We start from the raw sequence: 11,615 nt of genomic DNA on the forward strand, positions 1-11,615 counted from the left end.
CTTTTTTGTAGCTACATTCTCATTCCATTAACACAATGAGAGCATTTTTTAATTCCTGAACTCAGTTAAGGTAGAGGTAAATAGAATCTAAAATATTGATCTGTCCTGAGAAAGTAAGGGCATGCCACACCAACCCTACAAGGGATTAGGAATGGAAATAGCATATTCTTCAATTTGCAGGGGGAACGATAGGTTAGAAAAGCAGACTCTTTAACGGTACTTCAATGTAAGTAATCAAGCCCTGCTTGTAGTTAATGTCCTGGAAACATCTCCAGTTCAGATTTGTTAACACTTCTGTTTTACAGTGTAGCTAAAGTGCAAGGCTTCTCTTTTGCCCATGCAACAATCTAACATCCTAAGCATACACTGGGATAGAAGTTTGGAAAATAGTGTTTTTAGCAGTGCATAAATGAGACTTCTGCAGTGATACTGAATTATGGAAGCTCCTTGACCATAAGGACAAATAAAATAGTACTTTATGGTGGTGAAATATTCCCTGTCCCAGCAACAATTATGGTAACAGAGTACACCCAGAGCCTTGTGTCAAATACACAATTCTAATAAAAACACACACACAGCTGTAACATATGCTGGCTTTTAATAGAGGTTGCATTGTTCATACAGTAGCTTTGCCAAACAAGTCATCCTGTTATCTATTTAGATCTCAAGATTAAAAGTAACTCATTACCACTACTCGATGGGAAGAATCAGAGTATAACATGCTCATAAGTCTAACAGAGGAAGATAGTTCTTCACGTCAGAGGCCTCATGTGGGATACCATCATACACCCTCTTCCCTGTACCAGCAGTAATAGCAGCTGGCCATCAAGACACAAACAGAAGCTAAAACGTTTAGATAGAAGTTGTAAAGGTTCAAAGCTGCTAGGACCCAAACTTCAAGTGCAGTGAAGATAGCTCACAAATACAGTACCAAGGCAGTTTTAAATTAAAGACTTGATGCCTGTTTTTGTGAGGGATAAGAGCTATGTGGAAGCAGCTGCAAGCTTCTGAACAGTTACTCTAAACAAAAGCAGCTTTGGGCAAGTAGGCACCAGCTAAGACAGGGAACACCTGAGTCATTTATTCTTGTTGTGGTCTCACCTCATATTTAAAAGAGAGTCTGGAACTGTGCTAGGGAAACCCTGCCTTTAATTTCTCATGCAGCAGCCCTTGTAAGTGGCTTGTTTAAGCAAGCAGAAGCAGTATACACAGCAGATCTGCTTCTCTCCACTTTGAGCACATTACCATAAACTCAATTTACTACTTTTGAAGACATGCCCCAGCCAGAAGAGGAGCCCTAGCCCCCACACCCATCTTGGCAGACAGATTAACTTAAATAAATAATGAGTTTACAAAATTACCTTATACCAAGGAAATTAACCTGAATGTTTCTCAAAAACAGGGTCATTTAAAATTTATAAAGATCTTACAAGGAGATACCAGTTTTGATATAGATGGTACATATTAATGTATGTGTAATTAAGCAGTAGAGAACTAGCTACTACTCGGCAAATCAGGATGGTAGATTTCAAAGCTGGCCCTACAGTGTTGGGCCCCTGTATCAGTATTAAAAGGAAAGCCTGTCTTCTGCAGTAAAGAGCAGACAGATTTCATGCTCCTTTTTATTTTAAGTTCTTGTTCAATTCTTGCAGTAGTTTCTGTGCAGCTATGTTCTTTGGTTCAATTTTCAGAAGGCTATTAATGTCAGCCATACTTGATTTGTAATCCTAGAAGCAAAACACATTTTTAGAACACTGAAAATGCAAACATTTTTGAAACTTGGCCTTTAAAAGCTCACACACTGAAGGACTACCTGCCACAGCACCTTCTATTTCACATGTGCTTCTCACAGAAGAGACTGACAACTGCATAGCTGTTTTGTAATGCACATAAATTGGGGACTAGAAAGACACTGTTTATATGGGAGGTGAAGCTGATGCATTAACCTGCTCCAGTGTCAGTCTAATATTACACCTAGATTACATGTTATAACAGGAGCTGCTTTAACTGATTAAATAGTGCAGAATGCCACAATTAGCTGTAGTTTAAGATCTAGGCTGTTTGCCAAAACCTCCCTCTATAGTCATTTTCAGTGCCCCAAACACAGGATCTAGCTGTTTCCAGGAAATTATCAGGCAACTCAAGACACCAAGAAACCTGAAGCTAGCAAATGAGAAATCCACACAAAGGTGAAGGTAGCTGCTACTGACTTACTAAGAACCATGACTGTAAGTTTTTGGTAATACAAGCATTGTTTCCAGAAAACCTGACTTGCAGGACACCTATAAAAAGGACAAACACCCTGATTCAGGTCTTTTTTCTCCCAAAGAAAGATCCACACACATCCATGGAGCTGTCAGCCAGTGAAATCACTAGCCTAAGGTGTGGTACATAGTGAAGGGAGATTCCAAGTCAGGTAGCAGATTTGTAGTTGTTTTGCACAGAGGCAAGTTATAAAAGGCCTGTGGAAACTCCACAGTTGTGGATTCAAGATTCAGTGATGCCTGTGAGAACATGGCTTCTCTATCCCAGTCCTGAAAGGGGTCTGAAACTTGTTTGCAGTTACTTACCTTTAGTTCTTTAAATGCTTGAGCACGTCTGTAAAACGCCTTAATATTTTTAGCATCTAACTCCAAAGCTTCTGTGCAGTCTTGTATTGCTTCCTTGTACTGCTTCAGAGACAGGTAACAAAGAGCTCTGGAGCACAGACAATGGTAGTTAAAGGTTTTAGGCTTCAAGTGGTGGGCTACAATGATCCCTGCTTTGGGGCACTATATTCAATCTTAGCCAGGTTTCTTCCATGGAGAAAGTCTCATTGTACAAACCCTGCACTGACTGGTAGAGATTAAAAAGGTTTTTCAAAACAAGGCTAGACAGCATCTTACTGTGCAGCATGTGTGTACCCACAGCAGGTCTCATCTCAACCCCTGCCCAGTCACAAGCTTCTCTTTAATAAAAAAGCCTCCTCTATAAACTTAGAATGAGGTACTATCAAGGATCTTCTCGTTTCCTGAGCTCAAAACTCGTTTTGGTTAAAAGGGGAGTCGATAAAATAATTGCTCCACAAATCTGTAAGAATTAATAATTTTCTTAAATAGTTTTCAGTCCCCAGCTGTCGCTTTAAGAATTTCTAAGGTTACGATTTTCTGTGTGTACTGTCCTGGAAGGTTCTCGGTTCTCTGCAGCTGCCTTCAAATGCACCACAAGCAGTAAAGGTTTCTGATAAGTCATTACACCATTATTTGTAGGTAGTGGAGAGCAGGCACCATCAAAAACAGAACATTCTAAACAGAACTAAAGATTTGAAAGAAGTAAAAGCCAAACAATTTAAGCTGAGAATTTCCATACAGGCTCCTTAAAGCCACTTTGGAAAATAAAGGCATCTCCACTTGCAGAGCAAACATCTGTTATGAGGAGAAAATGCTTCCCCTAATCTCCCACACACTTGCACAAGCTATGTATTCTGACCACAACACTGATAAACGTTAAAGGTAAAATTCTACCCTCAGGCATGCACCTGGCTCCCATTCATTTAAGTGGGAGCTGTGTGTGGGCATCAGACAGCAGGGTTGGGTCCAAACTTGATAAGAGTTACTGCAATTACTTAAAGAGAGCCCCCCAAAGGGAAATATGGTAAATCGGTGCTTGTACGTTACCTGTTGGTGTAAGTTGTGCATTCCTGGTTACTGAGTTTTAGACTCTCGCTGTACTTTTCAATAGCTTTTTTATGGTTCCCTTTCTTCACAAGTTCATTTCCTTCTTGCTTCAAAATTTTTGCTCTTTCAATCATAGCAGCAGTAGGCACTGGAAGTTGTATTTGAGAGAACATACTGCTACGTAAAAATGAAAGAGCTTTAAGCAGTCACATTTGTTAATGGCAGTGATCAATACAGTTAATTAAAAACCCTACTTTTTAAGTATGAAAACCTAAGCAACCACAGAAAAGCCTGAATTCTCTCAGAGAAATCTGTTCTGTGGAAAGACTATCTTTGGACAGAAACCCACCTAGATATCTGAGTGCTACCATGGGGCACCATAGATTTACTGAGAATAAGAGATGGCTAGACTTGCCTGAAAGGATCAAGGCCACAGAAGGCTGAGGGCGAGAATCACACACCTGGTTTTACTCTCTGAATTGTACTTAAATCAGGGTTAAGCTGCAATCCCATCAATTCCTTGTTCAGCAGAATTCAAGAATCCCAAGTTGGTAGCTTGTCCGCAGCATGATACAGAATGGAATGACTGGTTTATTAGTATTTATTATAGGCTTTACTATAATAAAATATAAGTGCCAAGCAAGAACAGCACCCCAATGGATAAACTCATTGTAAGAGAATCTTTGCCCGAAAAAGTTTACCATTATGGACAAATGGTGGGAGAAAGGAAGTATTATGTTGTCCCCGTTGTAGAGGCAGGGAATTGAGGTACAGAGCAGTTGAGTGACTTGGTGAAGGTCACACACGGAGTCTGTGGCAGAGCCAGGAACAGAGACTACTTTTCCTGAGACCAAGGCCAATGCCTTAAGCACCAGACCAAGTTTAGCATTTGCCTTGTACTTTACTGTCCCATCTCAGTCCCACAACTCCATGTGCCATCTAAACATGGGAAAGGCTCACCTTGTTTTTCTAGAGATGCAGTTTCATATGGTTTGTGTCTTGGGGCAGCCACCTGGCTTCCTGCAGGAGGAAAGTCCCATCTTCGCTGAGCAGAAACAGGAACTGAAGGGATTGGTGGGAGCTTCTGGCGCCACTCAAGGCCATCCTTCTCCAACAGGGCTTTTGTCATTCTGGAAATAGAGATATAGGCTGTGTAGCTACCAAGTCTGCTGGCAGAACAGGCCATCTTTCCAGGACAGTGCTCAGTTTCAACAGGCAGGCTCCTAACTGAGCATCTGCAGGCAAATACTGTGTGACTGCTGTGCATGCAACCCTGCTAACTGTGTATAGTTAGGAAAACGTGCCTTTAGGGTAAGAAAACTGTCATTTTAGTGTTTGCCACTTGATGACTTAAACCTCACATACACCCATGGTAGATGTGTTTTCATTTTACAGGTGGGAAAACAGAGGCCTTGGGGTTAAATGATTTGTCCCCAAGGTCACACAGTGAGTCAGTAACAGAGCCAGGACTGGAACTGAGGCCTCCTGAATCTCAGTTCTGGGTCTGAACCACAATGCCATGCTTCTTCATGAGATCAGATATTCCGGGCAATAAGAAGATAAACAGAGGAAGTCTGTGGCTGTAATGCCATTCAGAAAGGAAGCTTAAAAAAAGAGAAGACTATCCAGTTACCACAAACAGCCGTTTTTAATTTAATGGTATACACTCTTTCGCAAGAAACTTAAAATGAATTATCTTTACATATTCTCCATATTTCTTCTGCAGGGCCCTTTTTGCCAACTTCTGTCAGCTCAGTTCCTCTCTCCCTTTGCGAAAAGCAAAGCTAGGCTCTACATAAAGGGTTTCAATGAAAGGAGTCTCTTCTCAGTATTGACAATACCAAAAGCAAAAAGATATGCTAGGATGGGAGCTATGAATTTACTAGAATTCACCGGTGCTGTGAAACATAAGAAGATATGGAGCAGCACAGAGGCTTACTAGTTTAGTAGACCACACTGTGTTCATATAGACCTGCTCTTGGGAACAGAAAGGTACTAAGGAGGCTTCAGGTTGGAACGTGGCCACTTGTAATTGGTTAGCTGCCTAAAAATAAACATTATATAAAATATGGAAAACTTCCATGGCCAAATGGAATAATTCCCCAGCTATAATAAAGGGAAGTAGCAACTTGACGGGAACAGACAGCTTTAGTGCTGGCAGCAAATATCACCAAAGAACTCACACCACAGAAACAGTGCTAGGCTGCATAACAATCAGATCTATGCCATTTACAAAGCATTCCAATGCACCCAACCTGCTCCCAAGCAATCGTCCCAGCTAAGTGGGGCTGAGATTCGCAGAGGCAGCTGAATGAGCTCTGCTGTACTTTCAAGTCTTCATTCTGGTCTGTGTAACAGTATGGAGTTAGGAGTTACCTGTTGACACCATCGTGTGCAGCCTGTACAGTGCAATCAACCTGTAATACAGTCTTGTAGTCCACATAGGCCAACTGGTATCTCTCCAGAGCCTCATAGGCTGCTGCCCGCCTCAGTAGGGGTTTGATTCCAAAAGGGACCAGGTCCAGAGCACTAGATCAGTGGGGAGAAAGCAACACAGCTCACTGGGCCACCTGAGCTAAATTCATCAGAAAGGTAGTCAGAAGGTCAAGTTTTTTAATATCAGATTCTCCCACATGGGTACCATATCACCTGGGAGCTTGTTGAGTCTTAACTGTCTATGACCCAAATTTTCAAAGGCAAAGTCTTGAAATGTGTGGCTATATTTCAAATTGTATTCACATACTGCATTGTAGGGAACAAATCTTGCAGTAGTGGGGACTTGGTGAAGGTTTCCATCTCTAATTTCTGTGATAATATAGCCAGTAGTTAAAGGAAGAAAATATTAAACTTTTCTCCCAGTGACAGTCACAAAGGCCCATTTAGTAGGGCTGTCAAGCAATTAATTTTTTTAATCGCATGATCATACCGTTAATAATAAAATACCATTTATTTAAATATTTTTGGATGTTTTCTAAGTTTTCAAATTTATTAATTTCAGTTACAACACAGAATACAAAGTGTACTGTGCTTAGATTTATTTTTATTACAAATATTTGCACTGTAAAAAAAAAATAGTATTTTTCAGTTCACCTAATACAAGTACAATCTCTTTATCATGAAAGCTGAACTTACAAAGGTAGAATTATCTACAAAAAAACCTGCATTCCAAAATAAAGGAAAGTAAAACTTTAGAGCCTACAAGTCCAATCAGTTCTACTTCTTGTTCAGCCAATCGCTCAGACAAACATGTCTGTGTACATTTGGAGAAGATAATGCTGCCTGCTTCTTGTTTACAATGTCACCTGAAAGTGAAAACAAGCGTTTGCATGGCACTGTTGTAGCTGGCGTTGCAAGATATTTTACATGCCAATTGTACTAAAGATTCATGTGTCCCTTCATGCTTCATCCACCAATCCAGAGAACATGCGTCCATGCGGACGACGGGTTCTGGTCGATAACAATCCAAAGCAGTGCAGACTGACGTATGTTCATTTTCATCATCTGAGTCAGATGCCACCAGCAGAAGGTTGAGTTTCTTTTTTGGTGGTTTGGGTTCTGTAGTTTCCGCATCAGAGTGTTGCTCTTTTAAGACTTCCGAAAGCATGCTCCATACGTCATCCCTCTCAGATTTTGGAAGACACTTCAGATTCTTAAATTTTGGGTCGAGTGCTATAGCTATCTTTAGAAATTTCACACTGGTATCATCTTTGCATTTTGTCAGATCTGCAGCAAAAGTGGTCTTAAAATGAACAAGATGTGCTGGGTATTCATCCGAGACCGCTATAATATGAAATATATGGCAGAATGCAGGTAAAACAGAGCAGGAGACATACAATTCTCCCCCAAGGAGTTCAGTCACAAATTTAATTAACACATTTTTTATTTTTTAAACGAGCATTATCAGCATGTCCTCTGGAACAATGGCCAACACATGAAGAGGCATATGAATCTTTAGACCATCTGGCACGTAAATATCTTGCGACGCCAGCTACAATAGTGCCATGTGGAATGCCTGTTCTCACTTTCAGGTGACATTGTAAACAAGAAGCAGGCAGCATTATCTCCTGTAAATATAAACAAACTATTTTCTCTTAGCGATTTGCCGAACAAGAAGTAGGACTGAGTGGACTTGTAGGCTCTAAAGTTGTACATTTTTTTGTTTTTGAGTGCAGTTATGTAACAAAAAAACCCCTACGTATGTAAGTTGCACTTTCCTGATAAAGAGATTGCACTACCATACCGGTATGAGGTGAACTGAAAAATACTATTTCTTTTGTTTGCCATTTTTACAGTGCAAATAATATAAAGTGAGCTTTATATTATTTGTACACTTTGTATTCTGTGTTGTAAATGAAATCAATGTATTTGAAAAATGTAGAAAAAATCCAAAAATATTTAATAAATGTCAATTGGTATTCTATTCTAATAGTGTAAGTTAACTGCAATTAATTGACAGCCATACTGTTTAGCAAAGAACAAAGGTTATGTGAAAGTATTCTGCTCCAAATAAAATTAATGGCTCATTCCCTGCTGCAACAGGTTCTCCACACTGCTAAAATAATTCCATTCGCATTAAAAAGGGTTTTAAACTTTGTTCCTATCAATGTACATAGCCATTCAGTTGCATATGAAACACACTAGGGTAGGCAGAAGGCTCTTAACCAATCCACACCAGAATAATTTATTCGAAAAAAACTGCTCAACTGTCATATTTTAAGCTTAGAGAAAAACAAGGTGGGTGCAGTAATATTTTACTGGACCAACTTCTGTTGGTGAAAGCAACAAGCTTTCGAGCTATACAGAGGTGTAGTTAATACATATTGTGTACTACTTATGCTTAACAATCTGTTCCACCTTGTATTTAACTGTGACACTCAGAATACCTCTCTCAGACTTTGAGAATTCTATACAGTGCTCTTCTTTATTACTGGGGGGCAATTTCCACTTATTGATGTATTTTGCTTTCCACAACCAAATCTCTGTACAACTTTTCATGAGTGATGTATCTGGGTATTCGGATTCTAATATCTAAACTATATTGTTAAATCTATTCACCTAAAATTTGGGTTATTGCTGATTATGTACTCTATGTATCATATGATTTTTCAAAACAAACTTTGTATTTGTGGATAATCTAAGCACTATACCCAGATGTATAGACACTCTTTTCTCAACCTATGTATTATATAATTATTTTAACATTCGCTTTAATAAAAATTTTAAATCTGAAGGCTTGTCGCTGTCACCAACGGAAGTTGGTCCAGTAAAAGATATTACCTCACCCACCTTGTCTCTCCAATATCCTGGGACCAAGATGGTTACACCATCACTTCAAACATTTTAAACTTTGCATTTCTAAGATTTATAAAGAAATCTTGACATGGCAACCACAGAATCCCACTGCACTAGCCGTAGAAGGTGGTAAGCTGTTTAAGGCAGAATCTTTGTCTTCAGAGCTGCGTGTACATGTAACATGCTATTGGTGCTATACAAACAAACTGTTGCCTAAAGGCAAGAGCATCTGGCTACTGTTTTCCTGCAGAGATGGAGGGGGGCAGATTAGGGTTATGTCAAGTTGCTGTGTAATCACTGCTATTTTAAACCAGAGTTAACTCAGGTTAGCTAACCCAAGTTAGCTAAGAACACTTTTTTTGTGGGGCATTAGGCATACCTTAGATGAGCTATGTGGGCTTTTCCAGCCTGTCTAGGATTTCATAGCCTTAGTCTTAAATTTGCTGCTTACTGAGGAGCAAGTCTCTACCATGCCATATTCCATTACAAGTGTTTGGGAAAGAGGAATTTGGGGATGGGAGGTGACCAGGGTCCCTGGCCTAACTCTTTCTAAATTATGAGCCAAATCTAGTTCTCAGTTACACCCGTGTGTAGAGCAGACTCTGCCCCTACTTGATGCAACATGGTAAAAATGTTCATAAGAGAGTAGAAGAGAGACCAATAAAGATTGATTAACATCCTTATGCTAGGACAAAATATCATCACGCAGTAACAGGGGACATATATAGCAGATACTATATTCAATCCTGTATCATTCAAAACAAAAATACAGCTTTTCTCTAGACAGAAGATGCTTACACTGAACAGTCCTTAACACAGAGGCTACAATTTCCATCCTTCAAGTGGCAGGCAGCTCGATTTGAATAGAGGACACTCACTTCCTCAGCATTCTTCTCCCCTAAGAGCAGAGACAGAAAACAAATCAAACCGTGAAGTGTGAAACAGTTTATTCAATAGACCTTAAAGCCAACTCATCTGAAGTTTCTTGCAAAAAGCAAGACTCCACGTGCTGTGGATATTACAGGTATTGAAGTCACAGCTGGGGAAAGAGAACAGAGAGGTTTACTGCTGATATCACTATCAGTACCAGCAATAATACTCAGCATTTTTCATCTCCAAAGCATTAGCTAATTAATCCTCATGCCTGCTGAGAGGTAGAAAAGCATCATCATTCCTGTTCTGCAGATAGGGAGAGAGAAGCAGAAAGGTTAAGTCCAAAGTTAGGGTCAGATATAGGCTTGGAGCTCAGAACTGCCCTGTTCCCAAGCCCACATCACTCTCTCACCTGTCCATATATGATTCAGTAATTTGGCATTTTCAATGGTGCAGTCGGCAGAGACAGCATATGGTGGTAGCCAGAGTTACTGAAATGCTCTGGATTGCAGAAGAGTTTCAAGAACACTCATAACTTTATGGCAGGGCAAGTTTGGAGCCTAAAGAACTGTAGCTTGTTCCTTTACCCTCTGTTACCAGACCGAGAGTACACATACAGGGCAATAATGTCATACTGTATGGGTACATAAAGCTATTCCATGTAGGGGCACAGTCTGGTGCCCTGTAGGCATTTTGTCATCTAGGCAGTTAAAGGGGCATCCATTTGCTGTCTCTTATATGAAACTATTTAAAGCCACCCAGGGCAGCTGAGTGGATGAAGTCCTACTGCAACCTGGCGATTTGTATTTGAGTGGGCACTCATATAAATACCGGATCTGGGGCTCAGCTGTTGGGTCACACAACAGGGATCTTCTCCCTTTTCCCTGCATCTACCTGGCTCAAGGCCTCTACCTACCTGAGGCCCCAGCATGTACAAGGAACAGGCATGGGGCCCATCTTCCATTTGGGACGACGTCAGGCTGCCACCACTCAAAAGAATGAGCGAAAGCGGCCCTGCACCCACGGGCGGGGGGGGGGGGTGGAAGGACAGGCAGCTTCACCCCCCCCAACTCCACAGGCCAGGGAAGAGCAGTGATTTTAGGGGAGGGAAAGGTGGTTTCACCCCCCAGTACCAGCACCCCGGGAGGAGGCTGGGGGCGGGCGGATTCATATCCCGGGCCCCAAGGGGAGGCGTAGCTTGGAGGGAAGGTAAATTCCGCACCCGCATGCCTCACCACTGGGCAGAACAGCTGCGCCCCCGCTCCCGAGCCCCAGCGCGGGCCCTAGTCCCGCCCGCTTGCTGCTGTGCGCGGCTCAGGGCCGGGCCGGCCGGTACCTGCCGCCTCCAGCAGCCCCAGCGCCTGGCTGTAGAGCGCGGCGGCCTGACAGTACTGGCCGTTGCGGAACTGCTCGTTCCCGGCGCGGCGCAGCTCGGAGACTCGGGCCGCGGGGGCCATGGAGCACGGAGAACAGCCAGCCCCGACCATGCGCCGCGGGCTCTGCTCCAGAGCCTTCTGCGGCTTCCTGCCAGCCGGCACAGGGCGGGGCCCGCTGCGCCCCGGCCACGCCCGCTCCCCGCCCCCAGCGCCTCCCCCGAGCCGGGAGCTGCAAGCCCCTTCCGCTGAATTGCCCCTGGGGGGCTCCGCTTCCCTGGCACAGGGCGGGCCTCAAGAGAGGGGGCTGGGAGAGAGACCGTGTCAACCCCTGACCCCCCAGCTCCCCCGACCCCCGCCGCTCTGTGCCGTCTCCCCTCACCCCCCAGGTGCCCCGACCCCCGCCGCTCTGTGCCGTCTC

At 42.6% G+C, this 11,615-nt stretch overlaps 1 protein-coding gene across 3 annotated transcripts; it reads right to left on the bottom strand.

Moving 5' to 3' along the window:
- Positions 1–581: 581 nt before the first annotated feature.
- Positions 582–11,360, bottom strand: TOMM34 (translocase of outer mitochondrial membrane 34). Of its 3 annotated transcripts, XM_073309656.1 has the most exons (8): positions 10,234–11,032; positions 10,036–10,127; positions 9,747–9,846; positions 6,033–6,185; positions 4,617–4,786; positions 3,657–3,804; positions 2,571–2,697; positions 582–1,727 (listed from the first exon to the last, which is right to left on the bottom strand). In XM_073309656.1, the coding sequence occupies exons 2-8, from the start codon at positions 10,052–10,054 to the stop codon at positions 1,623–1,625; spliced, it is 822 nt and encodes a 273-aa protein (XP_073165757.1). In that variant the 5' UTR covers positions 10,055–10,127; positions 10,234–11,032; the 3' UTR covers positions 582–1,622. The 3 variants fall into 3 exon arrangements, with proteins under 3 accessions (XP_073165757.1, XP_073165755.1, XP_073165756.1); XM_073309654.1 differs by lacking the exons at positions 10,036–10,127; positions 10,234–11,032 and adding an exon at positions 11,158–11,360; XM_073309655.1 differs by having other exon boundaries at positions 10,036–11,032.
- Between the last annotated feature and the right edge of the window lie 255 nt (positions 11,361–11,615).

The sequence above is a fragment of the Lepidochelys kempii genome, chromosome 13 (genome assembly GCF_965140265.1).
Source record: "Lepidochelys kempii isolate rLepKem1 chromosome 13, rLepKem1.hap2, whole genome shotgun sequence".
In the NCBI taxonomy this organism is placed as follows: domain Eukaryota; kingdom Metazoa; phylum Chordata; order Testudines; family Cheloniidae; genus Lepidochelys; species Lepidochelys kempii.